Source organism: Meles meles, chromosome 8 (assembly GCF_922984935.1).
Source record: "Meles meles chromosome 8, mMelMel3.1 paternal haplotype, whole genome shotgun sequence".
NCBI lineage: Eukaryota > Metazoa > Chordata > Mammalia > Carnivora > Mustelidae > Meles > Meles meles.
This window is the reverse complement of record NC_060073.1, coordinates 101,057,507-101,082,069: the sequence shown is the minus strand read 5'-3', so window position 1 is coordinate 101,082,069 and position 24,563 is coordinate 101,057,507. Positions and strand designations below refer to the sequence as shown.

Genomic DNA, 24,563 nt, shown 5'->3' with positions numbered 1-24,563 from the left:
CAGAAGCCACATCTATAAGGCAGACTGACCTCTCCAGTGAGAATCAGAAGGGAAAACAAGCTGCAGGCCAGAAATAGCTAGACATAAGTACAAGGTATTATAATAATTACCGTCCACACCCAGCTCAGTCCCCTGACTTAAATTGAACCTTCTGTCCAGCCTTCCTGGCCTCAAGGAAGAAGAACGGACAGAAACGTCCACAGTGGCCTGGCGGGGGCAGGGCGGGGTGGCGGTGTGTAACCAGGGGTACACGGGAGGCGTCACCCTCGGGAGCACCCCTGAGCCAAAGTGCGCACTAGGGGTTAGCATGCAAACAAGTTTTTATTATAACTTTTTGGTTTTGCTCAACCACTACTTTTCTGAAAACGATCCTGTTGGACTCGAGGTTTCCACGTTTAGTACTGGTCTCAGGGCTGCGTTCTCCTCCCGTGCTCTGTCATTTCTCTTTGCAGTGGGGAATCAGACTCACCCAGCTGCTCACAGACATGGCATGTGGTTGAGGAGGAGGTTGGGAGGGAGACACCCCGCCTGGGGGGTGCTGAGCTGCTTCTGCCTGCACCCCTACCCCACCCCGGGGTGTGCTGGCGAAATCAGCAAGGCCAGGCAAAGGGCCTGGGGGTGAACGGGGGATTCTGATGCCACACTCCCAGGCTGTGGTATTTTATAGATCCTGATAACAAGGGGTTTTGGTGAGTCAAATGCTGGATTATTTAGAAGAAAACAAGTCAGCCCTCCAGGGCATGTCTCGTGGATATTTTCCATCTTGATGACAAATGTCAGCATACAGGGAACGCAGCAGTGGGCAGACTTTTCCTAGCGTCCACTCACTCCCACTTGGGCATATTTTACGAGATTTCCAGGAAGCCTCACAGGACCACTGCTGTTCTTGGTGGGGGTTTTGGTACCTTTGGTGGCTCAGAAACGCACAGTGGTAACGCAGGAACAGGACCTCGGTGGATCGAGATGTTCGTTTTGTCCACTTCCCCGGGGAGAAGGGGTTGGCTATCTGCCCTGTTACTTAAGAATATTGGTTCATCATTTTGGAGGCTAATGGAAGAGTTCCATTGGTTTCTTTTTCTTCTCCTCGGAGAAGCTGCAGGGAACATCCCTGCTTTGGGTGGGAATCTGGGCTAAATGAGATCAAAAGGCCTTTCTGCTTTGAAGATGGGTGGAGTCTGTGCATGGGTTTCTGGCCCCAAGAGTAGAGGGAAGACCTTGCCTCTCGATTGGGGAAGAGGAATATACAGAATAGAAACAGATGTAGATCCCTAAGTGGTTTGCGGTGCAAGAATCAGAAGGCTGTACACTCGTTCACACGCTGGGACCTCCCTGTCATCCAGGACCGGGGCCCTCTGTGCCACAGATGATGTCTTGAGTGGGGAGGTTTGGGACGGTCATCTGCACCCTCCTGGAGATGCGGATGGGAAGCCAGCCTCTTGACTAGGCACCCGCCCTCTGTGAGCCAGCCTCTTACAACGCTGGCCTACCAAAGCTCTTATTATTCCCCCACATTTCAGACCCAATTATGCCATCTGATAACCTCCCTTCGGAGAAACAAGAAATAAGCTTCTTTACTCCTTTGGCTTTCTTTCTTTTTTTCTTTTTTCTTAAAGATTTTTTTATTGATTCATTTGCAAGAGAGTGAGAATGAGAGCATGGTGAGAAGCAGACCTCTGCTGAGCAGGGAGCCTGACACAGGCTCCATCCCAGGACTCCAGGACTGTGACCTGAGTTGAAGACAGACGCCTGTCCACCAGGGTCCACCCCCCGCCCCCGACCCCAGGCGCATCCTCCTTTGGCCTTCTTTCTTCTCTTCCTCTTCTCAAATATTTGATACCCTGCTTACTCTGAGGCAACTGTCCTTTAGTCTAAACATCTAATTAATTACCTTATAGTTTTGTGTGGGGCAGGATTTCCAGACCCACACTGTCTTCCTTATCTTATCTGTACAGTAGCTCTTGTAAAGCCTGGTCCTATTTCTAAGTACGCTCCTACCAGTAGGACCTGTGGCAAGTTGGTTACCTCTTTCCCTTGCTTCTGTTGATGAGGCCAAGTTCATTTTAATGCTTCTTACAGGTACATTGCAGTTTTTGTCCATGCCGAGCTTTGGTCTTTGCCCCGTGGTAACTAGACTTTGGCACTCCATCGAGCTTTGTAGAAGGAAGGTCCTTGCCAGAAGGTCAGGGGCTTATTCTTCAGTCCCCCTTGCATCAGGCAGGCCCCAGAGTCTGGGGTGTGTGGCTGAATGATCCCCAGTGCATGGACTGTGAGAAGGGAGTTGGATTTGGGTGAGCTTTGATTCAGCTGGAGTGTGGTGTGGCCAGATGTCCTAGTCTGTGTATGTGACAAGTCAGTGTCCCCAACTTGCCAGCCAGCAGCTGAATCTCCTTACTCTGAACACTTCTGCCCCTGCCTATCCCAGACCCTCTTAGCTTTTGACCAGAAGAGTCAGGCGGTGCCAAAACTCTTCAGTGAGGATTGGCTTTGAGTTCAGAAAGAGAGGTACCTTCCAGCTGCCCAGCATAGTCCCTCAGAGAGCATTTGAGCTCTGGAGATTGCAGAGGTTGGAGGAGGAGAAGCAGTTAGTTCAAGGTCATGATGTGGTTAGAAGAGAGAAGGTAGAAAGAGACCAGAGCGTTGGAGCTCGTGGCCTGGGTCGCTGGCACTGTCTGCTGTGGTCAGCGATGCCCTCTCTTCCTGTGTGTGTCTCTCTCTGGTCACAGAGCTCGTCTTTTTGCTATTTACTAGCATTTTGAGGTATGGGTGGTGAACAGGGATCAGGGACTTAAGAGCAGGAATAACTGGGGGGTGGGGGTCATCTAGACCAACCCCTTCTTGGATGGGCAAACTGCGGCCCAGAGAAAGGGTAGGACCTACTCAGGGTCACACACCAGTGTTACTAGGTGCCCCATACTGCATGAAGGTGGACACTCTTTTAAAATGCATTTTGGATTGTGGCACGTCGGTCACCCCTCTGTGAGCCCGCGTTGTCCTTGTCTAGAGTCGAGTGTATGTTGGGTCCCTGTCTTCGAGGAGGCCTGTCTTGGGAGCAGTAGCATTAGCAGCCCTGCGGGACCCTTTGAAGACGATGATCGAGGGGGCTAAGTGCCACTCCTGGACACGTCTGGGGAAAATGGGTACAGAGAAAAGATGTCCGTAGGTATGGACAGTCTCTGTCAGGGCTAAGCCCAGCCAGGGTCTGTAGCCTCACCACGCAGCACGGGTACCTCTGCCGAAAGCCAGGCGCTGGACAGCACTTCCAGAAGGCCATTCTTCTGTGCCACCCTAAGACAAGAGAGATCATGGAAGTTCTCTCAGTGCCCGTGTAGGGGCTCTGTTCGTTACTTCCTGGAGAGTCAGCACTGATTTGGGCAGGAGCTGGGTCAGGATATTTGAAGAATGGGTTCTGGTTCTTTGCTTTCCACCTGGGTTTTCCATCTTGCCTGGCCCCATTGGCCAGCCCAATTTCTGAGACGTGTGGACATGTGGAGTGGTTAGGAGGCCACGGCAGCCTCTCCAGCATGTCCCAAAGACCCCCAACTGGGGACAGCCATTGCCTGGACTGGATTTCTCCTTCACTCCACGATCCCCCTACCTCTTCTGCCCTATCACAGCACTCTTCCCATCCTCCTCACCAGCATCCCGGGTTGCACAGGGACCTAGCAGGGGGACTGTCATGATGTGTGTCCCCTTAGCTACCAAAGCCGCCTGGTTCTCTAGGACTAACAGAAGAGTGGGCAGAGGGTGGAGGGGATGGTCATGTGGCCGCAGTCTCCAGCCTGTGGCAGGAGGGACTCAAGATCTCTTCTTAAGTACATGTCAACATCTTAACTGGGGCACCAGCAAGCAGGCTTCTCAGTTTAAGACCTTAATCCAGGATTAAGGAGAGGTCAGTTACCTCTGCGGAGAGGTGATTTGGAGAGGGCTTAGTCTCTCTTAATATCCTGTAGCAGACAGAGGTAGAAGGCCTAGCACGGTTGTCTGCCTGTCCCAGAGGTCTAGATCGCTCTGGAAGTCCCAGGCTTGTACCGAATTCCTGAGTCTGAGACTTGGCCTTTTCCTTACACTTTGGCTACATGTCCCTCAGTGCTTCCCTATGCACACGCATTTCTTCGGGCTAAGTCGTGTATGTCTTGGGTTGCAAAGAATCCTGGAACAGACGCAGGGGCAGATTTACCTTGCAGGAGCTTTACCAGAAAGCGCCTGGGAACAAACCTGTAAGTGAGCAAGGGAATCAGGCCTGGGCAGAGGAGGAAGTTAAACTTTGACGAACTTGCAGGAGGCATTGGCCACTTCCAGGAGAAGCTCTGGTTCTAGAATGGCCTTGCAGTTATCCCAAATGAAGGCAAAGGGGCAGGTTTTTGTCCTCTCCCAGAGGGACTGTCCAGTAGGTGTGGTCTGTCTTCACAGAGGGGACATTATCCTTTGGGCAAGGCTGTTCTCTTTGGTGAAGGGCAACTCTCAAAGAGGAGCTTGGTTGTGAGCCACCAGCAGCTTTTAGTCCAGAGAGCTAGGGAAGTGAGTGCCTGGTTCTGGAGGGGAGCAGCCCACCAACGTAACCATTATGGGATGTTAACTCACGCAGCCCCTGGACTTGCACTTGACCTTACATCTTCTCTTCCTCACACTCACCCTTTTATAGAACAGGTGTTATCTGCCTTTGACCGAGAGAGTCACATGCGGAGGGGCTGAGGGTAGCTTGGTGGCAGTCCAGGACGTGGCAACGCTTCGGGTGGTGGAAAGAACAGTAGACTGAGTGGTTTGTGTTATTATTTAATCCTCTTGCATGTTAACCTGTGTTAGCCCTGGGATGTGGGCCCAGTTAAACTACTTAATTTGCATAATGAGGTAATTAGATTGGTTCTGTGCTCATGTTTTAAAGGCCCCCTGCCCCACGTGTAGCCACCGTCCTAGTAGTCCCTTGGTTTAGGGCATTCTTGCTTGTGCAGTTAGAATTGCCCGGAAGGAGGACAGCTTGCCTTTTTCTGCTCAGTGTTCTCAGGTTGGCCCTGGGGTCACCAGTCCCACCTGTTACCCTCTTCACTTTTTACACTTTGGTGTCTCTGTGCCCTTCTGTGGCTTCTGGGCTCCAGATAGACTCCTGCTGCCACCTGCTTCCCACAGAGTCACGATCACAGGCTGATTTAGCCTCATTTTTCCCAATCCCATGAAATCAACTCCAGTCCCTTGCCTAGACTTTTCCACATACAAGATGGAATGTTCCTTTTTTAAAAAAAAAAAAAATCTTATTCATCGATTTGGCAGAAATAGAGCACAATCAGGGGACAAGAGGCAGAGGGAGAGGGGCAGCAGACTCCCAGCTGAGCAGGGAGCCTGACACGGGAGCTCCATCCCAGGACCCTGGGACCATGACCTGAACCAAAAGCAGACGCCCAACCCTCTGAGCCACCCAGGTGCCCCTAAGATGTAGTGTTCTGCTCCCATGTGGGGATTTGCCTTTTCTCTCTGGGAAGAATACTTTCAGTGCCTGCCCCCTTCTGTAGATTCTCACCGTGGCCACTGAGCACCTGCTTGAATTCTGTAGATCTGGGAGAGGGAGAAAGTTTCACCACACTGAAGAACATCACCACACTTACCCAAGCTTGTCCTCTCTTTTAAAAAAGAGCAATTTTCAAGACCAGAAGAATAGAGCAGATGAAACTGGGTGGAATTAAAACCCTAGGATCTGAGAAAAGAACATGGGAGAATTTGACCTACCTGGTTTGCTCCCGTTTCTAGTCCTTGGTGGGTGACATCTTGGGGGTACGGAGTAAATGTGCAGATGTACTCGTAATCTTTGTGGCTCTGTTTCTCTTCTGTGAAATTGGGATAATAACTGCAGTATAACCCAGTGTAACCTTCCTGAAGTGCCTAGAATGAGACCTGGCACGTCGTTCTCAAGAGTGTTAGTTCTGATCATTATTTGGGAGATCATGAGAAGAGATGAAAAGTGTCTTAGATTAAAAAATGTGACTTCTGGGAAATACAGATTATTAGACTATACTTTCAGAAGTAATTTCTCTGTTACATTTCTAGAGAATTAAGGTTACTGTCATACAGACCAGCGGTGGGTTCAACTTGGGCTGCACCTTGCAGATATCTGGAGAGCTCGAAAAAAACATGATGCCTGACTGTCACCATCAGTCACTCTGATTTAATTGTAGTGGCGGGGTGGGGGGGGGGAATGACAGGGCACTGGGAATGTGTATAAGCTTCTAGGTGATTCTAAAGGGCAGCCAAATTGGGGGAGCCACCAGCATAGACCCATTGAGCAGATTTATAGTTGATCCTGGGTGAAAATCTAGAGTGGATGTTTAGAAAAAGGTGATACGCAGAGACTAATTATTCTGTTCGTGTAGGATTATGAAGAAATTGGGAGAGGAGGGTTGGCATTCATGGTACAAGGGGTTTGGCTTAATATGTATTATTATATGTTATTTATGTATATATATGTGTATGTGTATATGTGTGTATATATATAATATGTACATATTTTATATATGTAATATGTATGTTATATATGTGTGTGTGTGTATATAGAATATATATTATAATATGTTCCCAGTGGGCTAGGGGCTGGGTCTCTGTGTCCTGCTGCCTCGAGACTGGTTGGCTCTTGTAGTAGCTGCCCGGGAGCAGGCGCTGGGTCACCTCAGAGTGGGAACAGTGTGAGAGTCGGCTGCGCCCTCACTCCCCTCTCCCCAGCTCTTGCCACAGCTTTTAATCACGTAGACATCACGGCTCCTCATGTGACAGACGCAGTATTCATGACATGTCTTGGGTTGCAGCTGGGTCAGAGACAACCAATATAGCCTTTCGGACACCCCCCGCCCAGCTTCCGAGGATCAGAGTCTGGGTTGGGGAACTCAGGGCGGGGTGGAAATGTGCGGATTAGCAGCTGTCTCACATGAAGCGTTCATACAACATGGGCAATATCCTGAGCATTTAGGTCTGGAAAGAGTTCTTTCATGTGGTCTCCAGAGCATCTCATGACCAGGGTACCCCAACTCCTGTGTACTACAGAGGCTCCCTTGAAAGACCTTCAGTGATGGCCCCTTCTTGTATTTTGATTTCTTTGGATATACGTGGACCTCTCTGGCTAACAATTTAACTCCGTTTTTCTCTTGCAAACGTGAACAACTCCTGTGTGTGTGTGCCCCACTCAACACTTCCTTGGCCCTTTGTCACTCTTTGGCTGCCCCCAGTTGACGGAGACAGTATTTCAGCGTGGGGCGGGGGGGCGGGCTGGGCGTCCGAGGGCTGGGAGACGAATCCTCACTCCTATCTGTCGTCTCTGTGACCTGAGGAAATCGTTGCGATTCTGAGGTATCTCACCTTCCTCATCCGTAAAGCAGCATTGACGTGAGGATCGAAGGAAGGGATATGTATGAAATCCAGTAAGTCTCTGTCTGGCTCGTAGAATGCTCCGGATGCTTCTGGCCATTTTGTTATTACCGTGTGCCTTGAGGGTTGGGGATGCTGCTGCTGTTCGCTCACTGCTGTGCAGGCCGTGAGTGAGCGTCCAGTCAGGAGACAGAAGCACGTTAGTGAGTGGACAGGGAGGATTTAATGTTAAGAATCACTAACAAGTAACAGAGGGCTCTAAAGCATATGGGAATAACATGTAGGGACCAGCCTCCATCTTTAGATTAGGACAGAGCTTCCAGCAGAGGAACATGGGGTGGTCGCCACACAAGGCCCAGATCTGGGTTCTTTGGAGAGGGTGTGGTTGTGGCCCCGTGTGTGGCCCAGAAGCTTCCCGAGGTGCTGCAGGCGGGGCGGTTAAGCTGGAAATTCTCCCTGGAAGGGTGGGGGCAGTGAGGCTTCTTAGGGGGCTGGTGGAAGTGGACAGGGTACAGCTCCAGCATTGTGAGGCAGGGCAGAGAAGGCTGGATTTGGACCTGAGGGGCCATAAATGGATCGCTGGCCGGAGCAGGAGCAGCGGGACGTTACCTTGCAGTGTCCTTTCAAGGATTAAATGCAAAATAATGATTGTGACTGGTTGTGGTTAAGTACAAGAACTTTCTGAAGTGCCTTTACTTCATAGGTGTTTGTTTATGGAAGTAGCATGGTATAGTGAGAATGTAGATTTTGTTTTATTTATTTTTATTTTATAAAGATTTTAGTTATTTGATGCAGAGAGAGAGCGTGAGCTCAAGCAGGGGGACCGGCAGAGGCAGAGGGAGAAGCAGACTCCCTGTTGAGCAAGGTGCCAGATGCGGGGCTTGATCCCACGACCCAGGGATCGTGACCTGAGCTGAAGGCAGACGCCTAACCGACTGAACCACCCAGATGCCCCAAAACGTAGATTTTAGAAATACTTGTGTGACCTTGGGTAAGGATTGGCTTCTGTACTTAGTTTTCTCACCAGATCAAAGAAAAATTTTATAAGGAAATAAAATATGGGGCTAACCCGTGGTTGAGTCTTAGTAAATACTAGATCTCTGTTCTTTTTCCTTCCTTGACTTACCAAACACTTCAGGAATCTTCTAGATGTTTATGCTGCATAAAAGCACCTGTGTTTTGGATGATAATAGTAATACAGTCGGGTTCAGTTTTTTTAAAAAAAGATTTTATTTATTTATCTGACAGAGAGAGAGACCACAAGTAGGCAGAGAGGCAGGCAGAGAGAGAGGGGGAAGCAGGCTCCCTGCTGAGCAGAGAGCCCGATGCGGGGCTCGATCCCAGGACCCTGAGATCATGACCTGAGCCGTAGGCAGAGAGAGGCTTAACCCACTGAGCCACCTGGCGCCCCGTCAGGTTCACTTTTGCCTATCATTCAAGAAATTCAGATTTAATTAAAATGTTTGAAAGGACGTAGTATGTAAAAAAAAGCCTTTTGCCTTCTCGTTGGGATGGGAGTAAGATTCAAGGCTGTAATAAGGCCTTATCCTTTGTCCCCCATTCTTGTCCCCAGCAGTGATTAAATACCTGAGGCGAGCAAGTTGCTCTGTGGACACCAACCTTCTTTTTATAGAATGTGATCGGACAGGAGTGGGTTGAGTGGGACCGGGTTGGATTTGCAGGTGTACCTTAACTTCTCCTTCTCCCCCCACTCCAATTCCTCCAGGGCGCTCTTTAGAAAGTGCTTTTGATACTGCACAGGACTCAGAAAACCTCTTTTCCTTTCAAAAATAGAAACTAATGTCAGTTTTCCATATCTCTAAGGGAAAGGTTTAATTCAGAAAAAGATACCTACTTTTACCTCCATTTCCTAAATTCATTTATAGAAAAGCAGTTTGGGAATTTAGGTGACAAATAGCTCAGCCATGAAAAGGCAGACGTTGAGTTGGGGGGTGGGTGGGCAGTGGGGCGGGGAGAGGGGCGCGTACTTTGAATCTGCAGAAATGCAGTTTGCTCTGTTAGGGTCACAGGTCTTGGATCTCCTAGACTCGGCAGCCTGGGCAGAGTTCGTGCGGGGACTTCCAGGGAGTGTGAGGGAGCAGTGCAAATGTGTTGAACACGGTTAGCACAAGAAGGCCCCTGGCCTCCTGATGACGTCCGTAGCACCTTTGTTCTTCATGGGTGATGCAGTGGTTAAGAGTGGGACTTGGGGAAGGCAGGGAAGGCAGCCAGGGTTTTGGATACACGTTCTGCTCCTTATAAAGCAAATACTACTGGAAAGTTAGCCAGCCCCCTGCCTCTTAGTTAACCCATCAGAAAAAATGGGGGTGATAAGTACCTGTTTCATAACATTGTCGGCAGGATTAAAGAGGTCATTCACATCAGTAGCAAGTTGCATCGCACATAGAAGATACTGTTTCTGGTTTTTTATCAGGATCGTTTTGGTTTTAAGTAGCTCAAGTGAGGAGCTTCTTCTTTTTCTTCTTCTTTTTTTTTTTGTTGTTGTTGTTGTTGAAGATTTTACTTATTTATTTGACACAGAGAGAGAGTATAAGCAGAGGGAGCAGCAGGGAGAGGGAGAAACAGGTTCCCCGCTGACCGCAGAGCCTGATGTGGGGCTCGAACCCAAGACTCTGGGATCATGACCTGAGCTGAAGGCAGACGCTTAACTGACTGAGCCACCCAGGCACCCCAAGTGACGAGCTTCTAATCATTAAAGAAAGGCTTACGATTTAGAGTAGACATAGTCCAGATTCTCTGATTTGCCTGTTCTGTAACTTCCCTATTTAATGAGGTCCAACTGGGGAGGGGACTGGCAGAGAAGATTTTCGTGATGGGGGTGGTGAGGGAGGGAAATAACGTGTATATACGCATGCAGCTTAAGGAGCTGAGATATTTCTTTTTTCTCTCTTTCTTTCTTTTTTATTTGAGTGTGCGAGAGAGAGAGAGCCGAGCATGGGAGGGCAGAGAGAGAAGGAGAAGTAGACTCTCTGCTAAGCAGAGAGCCTGACATAGGGCTTGATCTTAGGACCCTGGGATCATGACCCAAGCTGAAGGCAGACTCACAACCAGCCGAGCCACCCTGGTGCCCCAGACACTGAGATTTTTCTTAGGTGCAGATTAGTTGAAGGTTTCAGAGGTAGATCTTTCACTGTTTTTTTTTTTTTTAATAGCTATTGTTTCTAACCAATATTGGTGATAATATTTTTAATTATCAGACAGGTGTTGTGTCAGATACAGTGAAAAGCTTGTCACATGTATTCACCTCACTTAATCCTCCCACGGTCCAGGAAGATTCTGTTACTTTTTGACTCAAGATGAGGAAGCCTGAAGCTTAGTGACACCGAATTTCCAAAGGTCACAGAATCAGTCACTGAGAGAAGCCGCATGTGAAGTCAGGGTCGTCCCACCTGTTAGCCTGCCCTTTTATTTATTTTTTTTTTAAGATTTTATTTATTTATTTGACAGACAGATCAGAAGTAGGCAGAGAGGCAGGCAGAGAGGGGAGGGGGAGAAGCAGGCTCCCCGCTGAGCAGAGAGCCGGACCCTGGGATCATGACCCGAGCCGAAGGCAGTGGCCCAACCAACTGAGCCACCCAGGCGCCCTTAGCCTGCCCTTTTAACCACATTTATTAATCTCAACCTTGAAGCTCCTAACACAATAGGGGGACAGAGAAGTGTTTCAGAAGAAAAGATGAATTTGTGCATTTTGTGCTCGACGTAGGAGAGCCCCGAAAAGTGAGTACGATTTGTCCAAGGTCACGAACCAAGACGAGAGTGCTGGCTGGTTGACTCCACCAACCCCTTTGTCTTTGTCTTAATAGAGGACGGGACAATCGGTACAAGGACATTACACCTGGGCTGTACCCGGTACTCCTACGTGTTGGAGGGACATGAAAGAAGTAGCCTAGAATCTTCTTAGAGAAAGCCAACAGAGCGAATAACAGAATCTCCAGTTCGGTTCCAGATTGTGTACGGTCATTTGTAACGGCAGGGGTGGAGGAGGTCCTAGCTTTTCTTGGGTGATTTTCCATGCATTTATTTTATTGCATCATTTTTTTTTTTCCAATGGTGTACAAGAGGAAAGAGAAACTTGGCTTTTTCAGATGAAGAAGCTGAGTCTGAGATGGGGGTAGATGAACTTACACAGGGTCACAAAGCCACAAAGCAGCAAAACTTAGGTTTGCATGCCAGTTCAACCCCAAAGTGCAGGCGCTTGCTGTGGAGTAACAAAGAGGAAGAAGTGGGGTGATCCAAAGGGAGGAAGGTATTTCAGAAGAGGCAGGACATGAGCCAGGCAGGTAGGGGTGGGTAGAGTTGGCGGAGTGCGTGTCCCAGGACATTTCCAGCACACCGTTCTTTGGAGCTGAACTTCCTTTAGGTTCATGGTCAGTGGAGTCCGGACATTCAACCTCTGTGCTTCCTGGATACCACGAGGCTGTTCTTTTATCACCAAGCTGCAGACAGAAACAATCCTGGAAAGACCTTTCATGCTGAGCCTATAGGGCTTGGTAGTCCCAGAGTGAGATGTTTTGCCAACAGATGCCCGAGAAGTATTAGCTCCCAGACTGGGTCTGGTGACCAGGACAAAGGTGACATCAGTGGATTATAATTAGTATTCACCTTCAGCTCGTTATCCTGGGCAGACAGACAAGACTGTCCTTCAGGAGCATCCTAAGAGTGAGAATGCATAAACCAACCCTTTGTTCCTGAAAGTGTGGCCCTTGGAATGGCAGCATGGGCATCCCCCAGGGAAAGGCCAACCGTTGGGCCCTCCCTGAGACCTCCCACATCAGAACCTGTGGTTTAACAAAGTCCTTGGGGGATTAAAGTTGGTGAAACACTGAGCTGACCATCATCATTCTTTTTGTTGTTTGTTTGGGCTCACAGTTGGGCTTCCCCTGTACTCCCATCAGAAGACAACAGTGATAACTGCAGAGGCTCACAGGCATGCTTGGGGCATTGGCTAGTTGATTTTCGTGGGATTTCCAGCCCAGTGATCTGGATTCCCAGCTCAGCCTTTCTTGCTATGGGACCCTCGACCTTCCAGGGCTGCTCAGCATCCTTATGTTAGATGTGGTCCTAGTGAGGCCTGTATAGAGGAGTGTTGTGGAAATCAGATGAGTTTGATTTGAGGGGGAAAGTGCTTTTTGAGCCATGGATGACTTTCACAGTATTCACTGATACCCTTGTTGAAGACACTGCCTCTGGTCTGAAAAAAACACTAGCTGGGGGCTGCTTCAGTAGCACTCAAATCACTCCATTTCGGTGAATGGGCAGGAGGAAGAAACCTTCCTCAGGCGCAGCTTTGGACTTGGAAAACTCAGAGGAGCCTTCTTTGTCATGAGAGCAAGTGCTCTCCTTGAGTGTTATTTTCTGTGGCTGCAAGCATCAGCCCTCCATCGTGGAATCTGGGAGAGGCTACCCTGAAGAGGTCCTCAGCCATTTTCTCGCATGGATTGTGGTCTCCAGCGCTGCCTTCCTCCCCTCCTCTGTTCCCTGGGCTCAGACAGGGAGCGCAGCTGTCATCCATTGAGAGAGGCAAGGCTCTATTTTGAGCCAGGCGTCCCTTCCTTGATACAGGTTGACCTAATAGGCAACACCTGGGAAATAATTGGTGGCGGCCAAGGGCGCAGAATCTCCTGGGAGCATCATCTTGTATTCTGTCGGATGAGGAGGATGAAGAGGAAATCATGCTCGCTGCCCTGGCGGCTCTGTGCTCCAGCCCGGCATGAATAATGGAGAGCTGGCAAGCTGACTGCACCAGAGTTCCGTTATGTAAAGTGGCAGGCGGCAGGGTGTGTGTGTGTGTGTGAGCGTGTGCGCGTTCCCGCGCGCACAGGGGTGCGCGGCTGAGTGTGTGCGCGCGCGTGCAGGGGCCAGAGAACAGCTGTCTGTGAGAGAGAGAGAGAGAGAAAGGGAGCCAGGGCGAGGGAGAGGGGGACTTCTGTAGGCTGCGCGACCACACCAAGTAACAGCCGCCGGGGGAGGGGCAGGAACTAAGGGGAGTCATGCTGACAGTTCCCGAGCCCTGCGAAACAGCAGAGCAAGGCAGCTCCCAGAGCTTATGAGCACCCCGCCCCCACTCCCTTCCCCGCTAGAACCAGGGCTGTGGGGTGGGCATGGAGGTGAGTGCCCTCCGCCGTCCTCAGGGCCCCCGCTCCCCGCCCCCGCCCCCCCACTGCCCAATGCATGAATGAATGAGTTCCTCCGCACTGCACTCTACTACCGTTCCTAATGGCTTCCAGGTTAGTGCTCACTGACGCTTGTGTGTGTGTATGTGTCAGTCTATCTTTGTTTCCTCTGGGCATTTTTTTTTTTTGGAGGGGTGACTCTCCCCCCACCTCCGGTTGGGGGGAGGGGTCGGGTCGAGCCCTGGGGGCTGTAAGGAGGAGGACCTGTCTGTCTGGCCGTGTGCTTTTTCCAGCTGGCGCAGGCTGCTCAGAGCTGCTGAGAACACAAACCTTCCACGACAGTAAAATCCGGAGTCCATGTTGTTTGCTTCTGTTCTGTGTTGGGGGATCTGAAAGCAGCCGGTGTGACATCATGCTGCGGAGATGTTCTTTCCCTCCCTGGCTTTTTTCTTTTCTCCCCGCTTCCTGCCCTCCTTCATAGTAGCCCTTCTTCAACAGACCTTTGGAGCACTGCAGGGTGGGCCCTGGCCCGGTGGAGGGAGGGGGTGGGCTGGGCGCAGGGGCCCCCTTGGCCAGCAGGACTTATTCAGGTCCCATAACTTGGAGAACAGAGGCCAGTGGGCTGAATTAGCGGTGCGTCATGGAGACCCGGCCTGAGCCTCTGGGGGAGGTGTGGACAGGCCATGTGCTCCTGTTCTCCACCCACCAACTTAGCTCCTCGGTGCCCCTGGTGGGGGGCTCGGTGACCAGAGCGGTGGTTAGCCAGGGAACGGAGGCAGGCTGGAGGGTTATAAGGCAGGCCACCCTCTCAGATAGGAACAGATGCTGCTTCTCCCACAGGGAGAGGACCCTGGGACGGCTGGATCTGGCTGGCGGAAGGAGAGGACCGGAGGGGAAGCTGATAGCTCCTGTCTCAGGGAAATAAAGGGATTTGTTTATTCTTTGGCTTAGCCTGCATTTGGCTCAGAGATTTGCCATGTGTTTTCAGAAAATAGATACCCAGTGGCTGGTCCTTACTCCCCCACACCGCCTTGCATTGTTAGTTATTTGCTTGATTTAGACAAGTGGAAGGGTGGGGGGAGACTTGAAGCTCTCTGTCTCCCTGGGATTCAGCCAAGCTCTCAGCCAGGGCTGGGGAGAGGGAACTTTGTCTCTTCACCTTCTCTGACACTTGCTAGCAGACTCCGCTTCTGTGGATACCCTCTTCCTCTTCTGCTTCCCGCCTTCCCTCTCTCCCCAGCTAGCCTTGAGTGGCACTCCACGGGTTAGAGAAGTTTAGGACCACGCTGGAAAAAGCTGACCTTGAAAGAAGGAAAAGGAGAATGGGATATTTTGAAAGGGGAGCTGCCCGTGGCAGAAGCGTGTCAGTGTCAAGGCCAAGGAAAGTAGTACCCCACTGGGAAAGAATGAAGGAAAGGGAGCTTTTGTATACTACCTAGAAGAAACCTCCCCTCTTTCCTGGTCTTTGCTTCTCTTCTGCAGGTGGGAGCACACCTGAGACCTTTTCCCTCCACTTGTGAAGTCATCAAGCACAGGTTCTTTGTCTGTGGGACACAGGCATCCCCTTCCCCAACTTGACGGAAGAGAAGCAGGCTCACAGGAAAGACCTTTTTCAAGGTCATACATGGTCAGGCCAAGGGTTGGCCAACTGTTTTTGGAAAGAGCCAGGTAGTAAATATTTTCAGCCCTGTGGCCCATGCTGTTCTCTGTTGAAGCGATTCAAGTCTGCTTTGTCCAGCAGAAGCAGCCGCAGACGCAGTCTGTGAAAGAGTGCACATGGCTGAGTTCTCAATAAAACTTTATTTATGGACTCTGAAAATTGCATCGCATATAATTTTCACATGTCACAAGATACTCTTCTTTTTTCCCCCAACCATTGAAAAATGTAAAAGCTGTTCTTAGCTTGTGGGTCATTAAAAAAAACTGATGGTGGGCTGGATTTGGCCTATCTAGGTCTTAGTTTGCTGGCCCTAAATTACACAGTCTGACTGCAAGGTCCTGATGATCACCTGGAACCTCCTTAGATCTGAAGGGAGCAGGCAGCCCTCACTATATGTGTGTTTGCACACACACATCCTTCAGTTCCTGGTAATGGACCAGACAGGGCTGGACTCAGTTTTCCTAATGACCTCAGAACTGCTGTCGTCCAGTTTGGCAAAACCTCAGCTTATCTGTGAGTCAAGCTATGAGGGTCCAAGGAACCAATGTTTGTGGACCAGGAGGAGGGAAAACATTTACTGAGGACTTGACATCTCCAGATAAGAGAAATCTCTGTGATGTCTGTGGTTTTGCATCTGGCCTGGAAATACATAAACATTCAGAATTGTGATATAACCTGAGTCGGGGTGAGAACTGGATGGATTTTTTCATCATCTCAGCGAACTCAGGTTTGTCCGGTTATGGGAAGGGTTGGGGGCGGGGTGTTCCTTGTAGGGCTGTGCACACGTATGGGGCACATGCATACATTCTCCTTAGCCTATAGGCTGTAGCCAGACTCGTAAGAGAACAGTGACTAATTCCAGAATCTCCTGATTCGGGAGATGATTCCAAAAATACATGTTTGCATTCTGATTTCCAAAAGCACATGGGGTGGTGGTTCTGCTCTATTCCGAGCTCATCAGAGCGCTTCTCTGTGGGATTACATTTCTGGGTTTGAGACTATGACGGGGATTGGGATGAACTGGGATTAATTCAGAGGAGAGTGAGCCTTGTGGCTACGGGGTCCATAGCCAGGCTGTGCGAGCAATGCTGGAGGGACCGGCAGATCTGGAGAAGAGAGCGCTGAGAGAGCGTGCAAACTGTATAAATTGCGCATATAAGAATTACGGGGACCTGAGTGGCTCCGTCCGTTAAGCGTGTTGACTCTTGATTTTGGCTCAGGTCCTGATGTCAAGGTCATGGGATCAAGCCTGAGTCGGCTCTGCGCTCAGCAGGGAGTCTGCTTGACATTCTCTCTCTCTCCCTCCACCCCCCCTCCCCTCGCAGGCACCCACCTGCTAGCATACCTTCTCCCTCTCTTTCTCATAAATTCATAAATTAATTAATTTTTTTAAAAAGGAATTAGATTATTCTATATCTGCCAGGGAAGTAGAAAATAGGACCTTTGGTAGAAAGCCACAGGAAATAGTTTGAGCTTAAAATAAAGAGAGTTGTCCAAAGGTGAACCGAACCACATCATCAATTAAGTATCTTTTCCGCCGCTTGAGGCATAATCTAAACAGAGATTTGGTGGCGAGATCGTAGGACAAATGATTTTTAGCTTCTGAAAGTAGGTTTGAGGAACTGGAATCATTCCGCCCAAAGAAAGGAGGATAGGAACACAGGAAGGGTTCTAGCTGATGAACTGACCTCAAGTCCTGGAAAGCTGAAATGGAGAAAGTGGCATTAAATGCATTATAACAGGCTTTTGTTTTAATCATTGGGAACTTCCTGATGGTAGCGGATGGCAGTGAGAAGGATCCCAAAGAGGGGCCCTGGACTTTTGTACCCGGAATACATTTTCAAGTAGAACGAAGCCTCTGTGGAGTGATTTAGGTCTGTCTGCTTCCAGCCAGGCATATTGGCTGACCTCTTATAGTCGTCTTTGTTCTAAAATTTCTGTGATTTTAACGTAATGGTTGTTCTTCGGCCTGTTTCCGTTTGCTCTCCAGCAGAAAAGTAAATCCCAACTGGACTTGAATCCACAGGGGTCTGGAAAGATTTCACCGCACTTGGCTTTGACAGTGAGGGTAGGGAGGAGTGGGGAGGGGGGTGGTTGGGAAGGGTGTTCTAAGTGCTGCTGCTTCACCCGCAGTCCCCTGCACCCTACACACCCCTCGTCTGCTAGACCGCCAAGCTCAGAGCTCTCTTTGGACAGCATGGCAGCGGCCTCTGGGAAGGGCGAAGGCTGGGGAAGCTGCATTCACAAGGACCCCCGACTGCCCAGGTCTTGTTTCTGCATCCTCCGCGGAATGGAAAGCTGAGTCCCTCTAGGTCAGAGAAGCTGCTGCTCTCAGGAGTTCACAGTGTGTCCTCGAGACACTCTTTGTTGTCCTCCTCCTGTCATGTCTCTGCGGGGATTAGGTGGCCTCCACACTTCTGGTATAATTCAAGCTGAAGCTCCGAGAGGAGCGTTTGCCATCAGATCATACATAGGGAAGGGCTGGAGTCAGGGCTGGCTGGCTCCCTTGGCAGGTAGTGAGGGGAGCAGTTTTGACTGAATCCAAGTAGCTCTTATCACGTGGGGTTGGGTGGGAGAGACGGACACGTAACAGTGCTAGTTCATGACATGTCTCTCTCCCACCCGATTCTGTGTTCCTTAGAGAGAGAGAGAGCCTGTATCCCTAATGCCTAGAAAGGTTACCTGGCATGGAGTGTGGTCTCCTCAGCTGTTTGTTGGATGGATGGATGGATGGATGGATGGATGGATGGATGGATGGGGGATGGATGACGGATACATGGATCGTGTTCAAGTTCCTCTCAGGCTTAGCCACAACATTTCTCTTGCAGAGGATGGGGGAGGGGCCCTTGAGGGGCAAAGGAAGTTCCATTCAGTTGAACCCCTCCCTGCCTTGTTCCAGTGGTTTGTGGCCTCCCAGTGGACTGGAAATCTCTTCCAAGGAAGGGGGCTTCCTGGGATAGGCTTAACCACCTTTCTGCTTTCATAAGGTCCCGTTCTTCCCAGCACTGAGGCTTCTGGAACACTTTGGGTGGGATTGTACTTAGATTTGGCTGAGACTGATAGTGAGTCAAATTTAAAAGTATGAAGTCCCTACCGTGTGCCCATCACCATGTTTGATATTGTGTGTTTAATCTTCGTGTTTCTGCATAGAGCCCTGACATAGTCACTGCCCTTTGGGGCCCTCAGGATGAATAAATAGGTTTCTCAGGGTTGGAGGCGCATAGTAGGTGTTGAGGAAATGCTTGTTCACAGACACCCAATCAGCACGGTTAGCTCACTTTCCAAAGACTGACGTTCAGGGACAGCGGGATGGATCATGGTGACCACGAATCATGGAGAAATAAGGACCATGGCGATAAAAATCCCCCTGGAGCTGTGCAAGCCAGCCAGTGAGTGCTTTCTCATTGGAGACCCGAAGCCGAAGCCGGGGCTGGGTGGCTGTCCGCAGGGCCTCATGGAGGGAATTCCTGCATTTGGTTGGGGGGAGGGTGGATTGGATTACGAGACCACTATGGTCCCTTCCAAACGACAGACTGTCACTGCAGATCCGTTCAGCCAGCGCTGCCCACGAACCCAGCAGGACTGTCTCCCAGTGTAGGTGTTTGTCCTGTAGTGAATAATCTCGGGGAAAGGAAATGGTTCCACACCAGTAAGCTGCTGCGATGAATTTCAGCATCTTGTGCTCCATGCAAGGAGGAACTAGTGGAAGGCGTGCATGCAACAGCTGATATTCTCACCCCGTCTGTGCCATGAGGAGAGGACAGAATTTAGAAACAGCATTTGGTTTCTTCACTGGGAAATTCACTTCCTGCTTCTCTCTCAATGAGCAATTTCACTCAATGAGCAATTATAGGAAGACCTTTCCTTTGGGGAGGCACTGTCTAATTAGCTTTGTTTGTTTGTTTGCTTTTTAAGATCCCGCCCCTCACCCTAGTAAGGGAGGTTGTGATCATTCCGGAGATGGGACACACAGACTCACAGGAAGATAAAGCCATTTTTCTCAAAAGCACAGAACGGTTCAGAATTTAAACTCAGACACATATCCTGATGTTGAGGGGAAGGGGCCAGGCCAGCAGAGAACCTGGAAGTGATGTCAGATTTCAGTTTGCCTGGATCCAGAAGTCAGAATAAGAACCAGTGGGCTGGTGTTGTAAGAAGGCAGACTCGGGGCAGGCTTGAGAAAAAGCAGTGTCTAACAGAGTGGCTGAACAGTGGATCGAATAGCTTTAAAAAGAGCTCATTCCTTCATTCGTGCCGTGAGTCTGTGGTCTCAGGTGCCAGTCATGGTGCTGGAGGCCCCTGCGACCCAGGCACCCCACCCCCTCAACAGTGTTCACTTTAATTAAAAAAAAAAAAAAGTCAACAAAATAACAGCAGACAATTTCAGCTTCTCCTAAATGCCTGGAAGGGGGAAAGGCAGGCTCTGATAATGATTGCCTGGGGACAGGGACGCCACCTTAGACCCAGCCGAGTGGTCCTTCCAATCAGACCGCTCTAGGGAAGTGACATTTGAACTCTGAAGGTTAAAAAAGAATCAGAATCCAAAACTTCAGTTCTAAAAGAGTTCCAGGCAGAAAAGACCAGCAAGTGCAAATGTCCTCGAGCAGGGGTAGACTTGGTCTGTCTCAGGAACAGAAAGGTCCCAGGAAGCCAGAAGATGGTTGGGGGTGGTGGGAAGTGGTGTAAGAGGAAGTTGGGAAAGACAGTCCCTTGAGTTTGGATCCTAGGAGTAGCATCGCTGGCCATTAAGTACATCTCAGGGGATGGTCGAACCTTTCCCTCCAGAAGGTTAGGACGAAGACGCAGGATGGATTCCAGGCATTCTGAGAGCTTTTAGGGTAAAGCAGTTCATGCCCAACGGTTTCTGTAGCATCATCTGGTTTTCCAAAGGTTCTTCTAATTCATTCCTCTTCAGCATGTCCATAGAGATAACAGGAGCTCTGGCTTCTCCCGGAGCCCTTGCAGGACCCAAACAAACTTATTTTGTTTTTGCAGGAAGGGGGAAAAGTGGGTCAGGCTGTTTTGGCATTTCGGGCATGGAGTCCTGGTTCTGTTGCAGGCCTTGGTCTCCATGGAAATGAAAAATAGTGTTTGTCATGCCTGTTCCTGGATTGAATTCCAAACTCTGGGCTGAACAGAAGCTGCAGGAAAGCCAGGGAGCGGGGGCGTAGGGTGGATGGAGGCTCCAGCCCTTGTGACGGGGGATCTCTTCTCTCTGGCTTGAGTAGCCAAGGCAAACAGGTTTTACCCAGTCCCTGGCGCGCTCTCTCCACCCATCGCCTCCCTGCACCGAGAATACCAGTAGAAGGGTAATTGAAGGTCTGCTTTTTCTCTCTTTGGCCAAAGACTTTCCATGAACCTCGCCCTTGCATTAGCTGCTCAATTAATAAATTAACAATTGGAGTTCCCTGCTAGGACTCCCCCCGCCACCCCTCAAGTCATTCCTTCCAGGCTTCAGTAGATTCCTATCGAGAATGTCTCCAGGTATTAAATGTTCTGCAGATGTTTTTGGATGGGCTCTGCCACCTTTCATTTCCCTTGTAAGCAAAATTTTCTTAAAACCTTTCCATAGTTACTTGAACAAGATAGGGAAGGAGGAAGGGGTAAGTGGAGCCTGTTGGCCCTAGGAAGTGACCTGAATCATATCTGTACAATATCTACGGAGATGAGGACTCATGAGGGGCAGAGTGCAGAGAGAGGGCAAGGCCTGGGCCAGGGTAGACCCTGTGTGTGGGTCAGGGTGTGAATGACCCGTGGGTAGTTAGCGAGGGTGGAGAACAGTCAGACTTACCTTTGCAAGTTTTCTCTGCCAGCGGTCTGACCTGGCAACCGTCTAGTTCTGCCTTCTTGGTTCCAGATTGCAGACAGAACCTGTTTGTGAACACCCTGTACCCTTCACCTAAAGGCCCAGCTTGGGAAGCCCCCAGGAGATTTCAGCAAGTTCCCCAAACAGAGGAGAGGGAACGAGATGTTCATCTCCGTCAAAATCTTGCCCTCGCAGCAGGTGAGGGAGGCCCCTTCTGTGCCGGCCTCTGCCACTGCCATTGTGTGAACAGTGTTGTGGGGGAGAAAGGCAGCGTTCCGGGAGCCCTGTCCTTTGCTGCCCTTAGCTGAAATGCAGCAGGTTGCTACTTCCAGGCCAAAGCATTCCGGGCTGGGACCCGGCAGAGACTCTGCGGTAGCCTAAGTTGGGAAGAGAACGTCTGTGCCATTCAAAACCAAACAAAACGAAAACAGCACCAACAAAAAAGCATCTGTGTCCTAGTCGCCGCCTGGCCTGCCTCATTCTTCAACCACGTAATCACAGTTTGCCACCAAAGGCCCATTGGGTCCACAAAGGAAGGTACCGGATCGAGTGGTACAGTTGTCCCTGGGTTTAGACTCCACGCCATAGGTCCACAGAGGGTGGGTTCCCTCCATGGTCACGAGGAGCGCCTCTTAGGAGAAACAGAAGTACTTCTCTCAGTCTTTCAAACTTCCTCCCCATCCAGTGTCCTAAAAAGTAGGGTGGCGGAGGGGGAGTCGCTGGGCCTCGCACTGTTGAGCCCTCTGTGCTTGGGCATTGGGGTGTCCCGCTGCTTGGTAACCCCCTGCTGGACAGTTCTGTCCTCTCTCTGGACCCGTGCTTCCCCCACCAGGGAGAGGGTTGGACAGGATGAGCCCCTCCCCGTCTTTGTCCACACAGTCATTCCTTGGGGACCCGAGCCTGGGTTTATCATCCTAGGTTAGGGTTGGGGTCGGGGCGGGGGGTAAGATCAGGAGCTCCAGGAAGCTATAACGAGGAGTGAAGCAGGATTGGGAAGATGTAGTTTTTTCTAACATGGTATTTTGCTCCCTAAGGAGGAGGATCCAAGGGCATCTGGGGCTCTGCTGGGATTGGCGATTTGGGCCACATTCCCCCTCTACGAAGCTCCGCTTGGGTATGCCCTTCCCGCTCACCGTGTGGTTTTATGAGGGTTCAGAGACACGGCTAAGTGACAAGCCAAGAGTACAGAGAGGAACTGGCAAACAGCCGGCTTCAGGGAGCCCTCGTACCCTGAACTGGGAACCAGTTTAGGTGGACGGATGTACCCGAGGCGTTTGCAGGCAGCAGGTAAATTCATGTCCGTGTTAGGCAGATACACCCGTGGGCTCTCTGTCTCAGGCACTTGAGCATGTGCTGTGGGAAGATTCCAAGTGGAGCTGGCTAATGCTCCTGGATATTTGCAGTGCTGATAGAAAGAACCGAGGAGGATTACTGACGAGAGCTCAGAATCGGCGTGGGGACGGAAGGCGCAGAGTTGGCTCATGGAATGGTGGTCTGCTGGGAATGGGGGACCACTAGAGATCAGAGTCAGTTTTACCTTGATGCCGCTAAAGCCAGGGAGGGTACCTGTCATGTGGTGGGTGTGGGCTCTAATGATAATGGTTGGGCTCCCCACACTAAAAGAAGGTGACCCTCTCCCTTCGGATGCTGAGTCGTGGCCCTACTTTGAGAACTGCATCTCCGTGCCCACTCCCCACCGGCTCTAGATTCTTCTCCGTTGCTGGTTTCTGTGACAAACTCAACCCATGTTTTCTGTTGCAACGAGCTCACCAACCTAGTAGACCCTGAAAAGCCGATTCCCTCAAAAAGCTGTAAGCAGGCTTCTGTCTTCTGGGACAGGTGCGTCACTTACCCTGGATATTTTCAAGATTCATCCTTGGGAGTCCTGTCAAGTTTGAGAGTGTCACATCTGCCCTGGGGCTTGTTTCGGATGAAGATTGCTAAGACCGTCCCTGGAAATGATAACTTATAGAATAGAGCGGGGGAGGAGTGGGAGTCCATACTTCAGGGGAGCAACCCGGGTAGATATGGTCCCCACGATGAGAAGTAAGACACAGAAGCGTTTGAAGTTTGTCCACATAATCCTCTGAGGAGAGCGGGCAAGGATTTTATCCCACATTTTGCAGAGAGGAACAGAAATACACAGCATTTCTGATGTGTCAGGAACTGCACTAAATATTGTAGAGAGCTTACTTCATTTGGGGTTCACAGTCCTATGATGAGATAGTGGTATCTCTCATTTGTCCAGATGGAAAAATGAGATCCAGAGGCCCGTGTCACATGGCAAGTGGCAGACCTGGGACTCAAACCCGAGCCTGGTGACAGGACCCCACAGACTGGCAGTTCATCCTGACATATGGCCCAAGCAGGTCCCCAGCAAACAAATGTTTTGTTTGAAACTGGCTTTCTGAATTTCTAATTAAATGCTTTTTTCTGTTAGTTTGAGGTGCCCTGGAGTGTATCAGGCAGTCCAATTAAAAGAAAAAAAATTAACCAGTGCCCTGGCTTTGAAACGATTCCAGCCAAACACTGGATGGCTGGGCTGGGCTTAGGGGAGAAGATAAAGTGAACGTGATGTGTCCAGGTGTGGGGAGAGCGAGTGGGAATCTGATTGGGAATGAGCCAGGCCAGTGGAACTTGCTGGAGAGTGGGAAAGGAGTGGCTGTCACTCCGGCAGGTGGAGGTTCGGATGCAGAGCGACAGGCACGGACCTTGCAGTCTCTGCGGCAGGAATGGTTACACTGAAGGCACACAAGTGAACTTGCATGAGGAACACTGGGACACCGCCTAACTATTCCGCTCTGCTCAGAGTTCTGAAGAACGTACGGATGGCTGCTCAGGGAGCTGGCTTGTGGACAAAGGTTGCTGGTGCCCGCAGGACCACCCACCCGGCTGTAAGGGTGGGAAAAGAAAACATAGGATGAGGGCTCCCACGTGTCTGGTGAGGGCGAGAGATGCCACGGAGAGCCCCCAAGTGCCTTCGTCCTCTTTTCATATCCATTTCTCAAGGACTTCACCCAGACCTGAGCATAGGAGTTTAAGATTAATGGTTAGACGTATGGAAGCACTGTTTGTTAGCAAGGTAACCAGGAGAGGAATGAAAAAGTCTTTGTTGGAAGTCTTAAGGATAGGAGGGAGGGGAGGTGAGTGAATGGCCCCTGGGCCGGCCCCCCTGCAGTGAGTGGCTTAAAAGTGTCTGGTGGCGGTCTCAGTGCACCTGTTACTGGGGAGACGTGACAGTTACAGCAGTCTTAGAAGCGCAGGCTTTAGCGTGTTACGCTTCAGTGACACACAGTTTCTTGTAATGCTCTTGTGTATTCCGTGCTGTTTTCCGCCTTCACACCTTTGTTTATACTGGTTTTTTGTTTGTTTTGTTTTGTTTTGCTTGGGAACATTCTCTTCCCTCCTATGACCGTGCCCTGTACCTGGCTAACTCTTAACACATTATTTGATCCCCACTCTAGTCTCAAGTGCTATATCCTCGAGGAGGCCTTTCTTGATCCCTCAAGTCTAGAGAAGATTCCCTGACTCTTCCCTGTCTCGCCACTTTGGCTTATGTTAAAAGGAAAAAAATGCGTGTCTGGCTCTTCCTGATTATAATGTCCCAGGGACAAGGGTC

At 50.2% G+C, this 24,563-nt stretch overlaps 1 protein-coding gene across 12 annotated transcripts in view; it reads left to right on the top strand.

Annotated features, from left to right (window-relative positions):
- Positions 1-24,563, top strand: part of GRAMD1B (GRAM domain containing 1B) — a 243,764-nt gene that overhangs the window by 165,763 nt on the left and 53,438 nt on the right. The window contains exons 1-2 of one of the 12 annotated variants that reach the window (XM_046014353.1): positions 11,756-11,760; positions 23,259-23,262. The exons of 9 other annotated variants lie outside the window; for them this stretch is intronic. Coding sequence is in view for 1 of the 3 variants with exons in the window: in XM_046014349.1 (XP_045870305.1) it covers positions 13,582-13,592 (11 nt within the window). In the remaining 2 variants the exon portion in view is untranslated. Of the gene's footprint in view, positions 1-11,755; positions 11,761-13,309; positions 13,593-23,258; positions 23,263-24,563 lie in introns of those variants that run through there. 2 more of the 12 variants (XM_046014351.1, XM_046014349.1) reach the window with 2 other exon arrangements.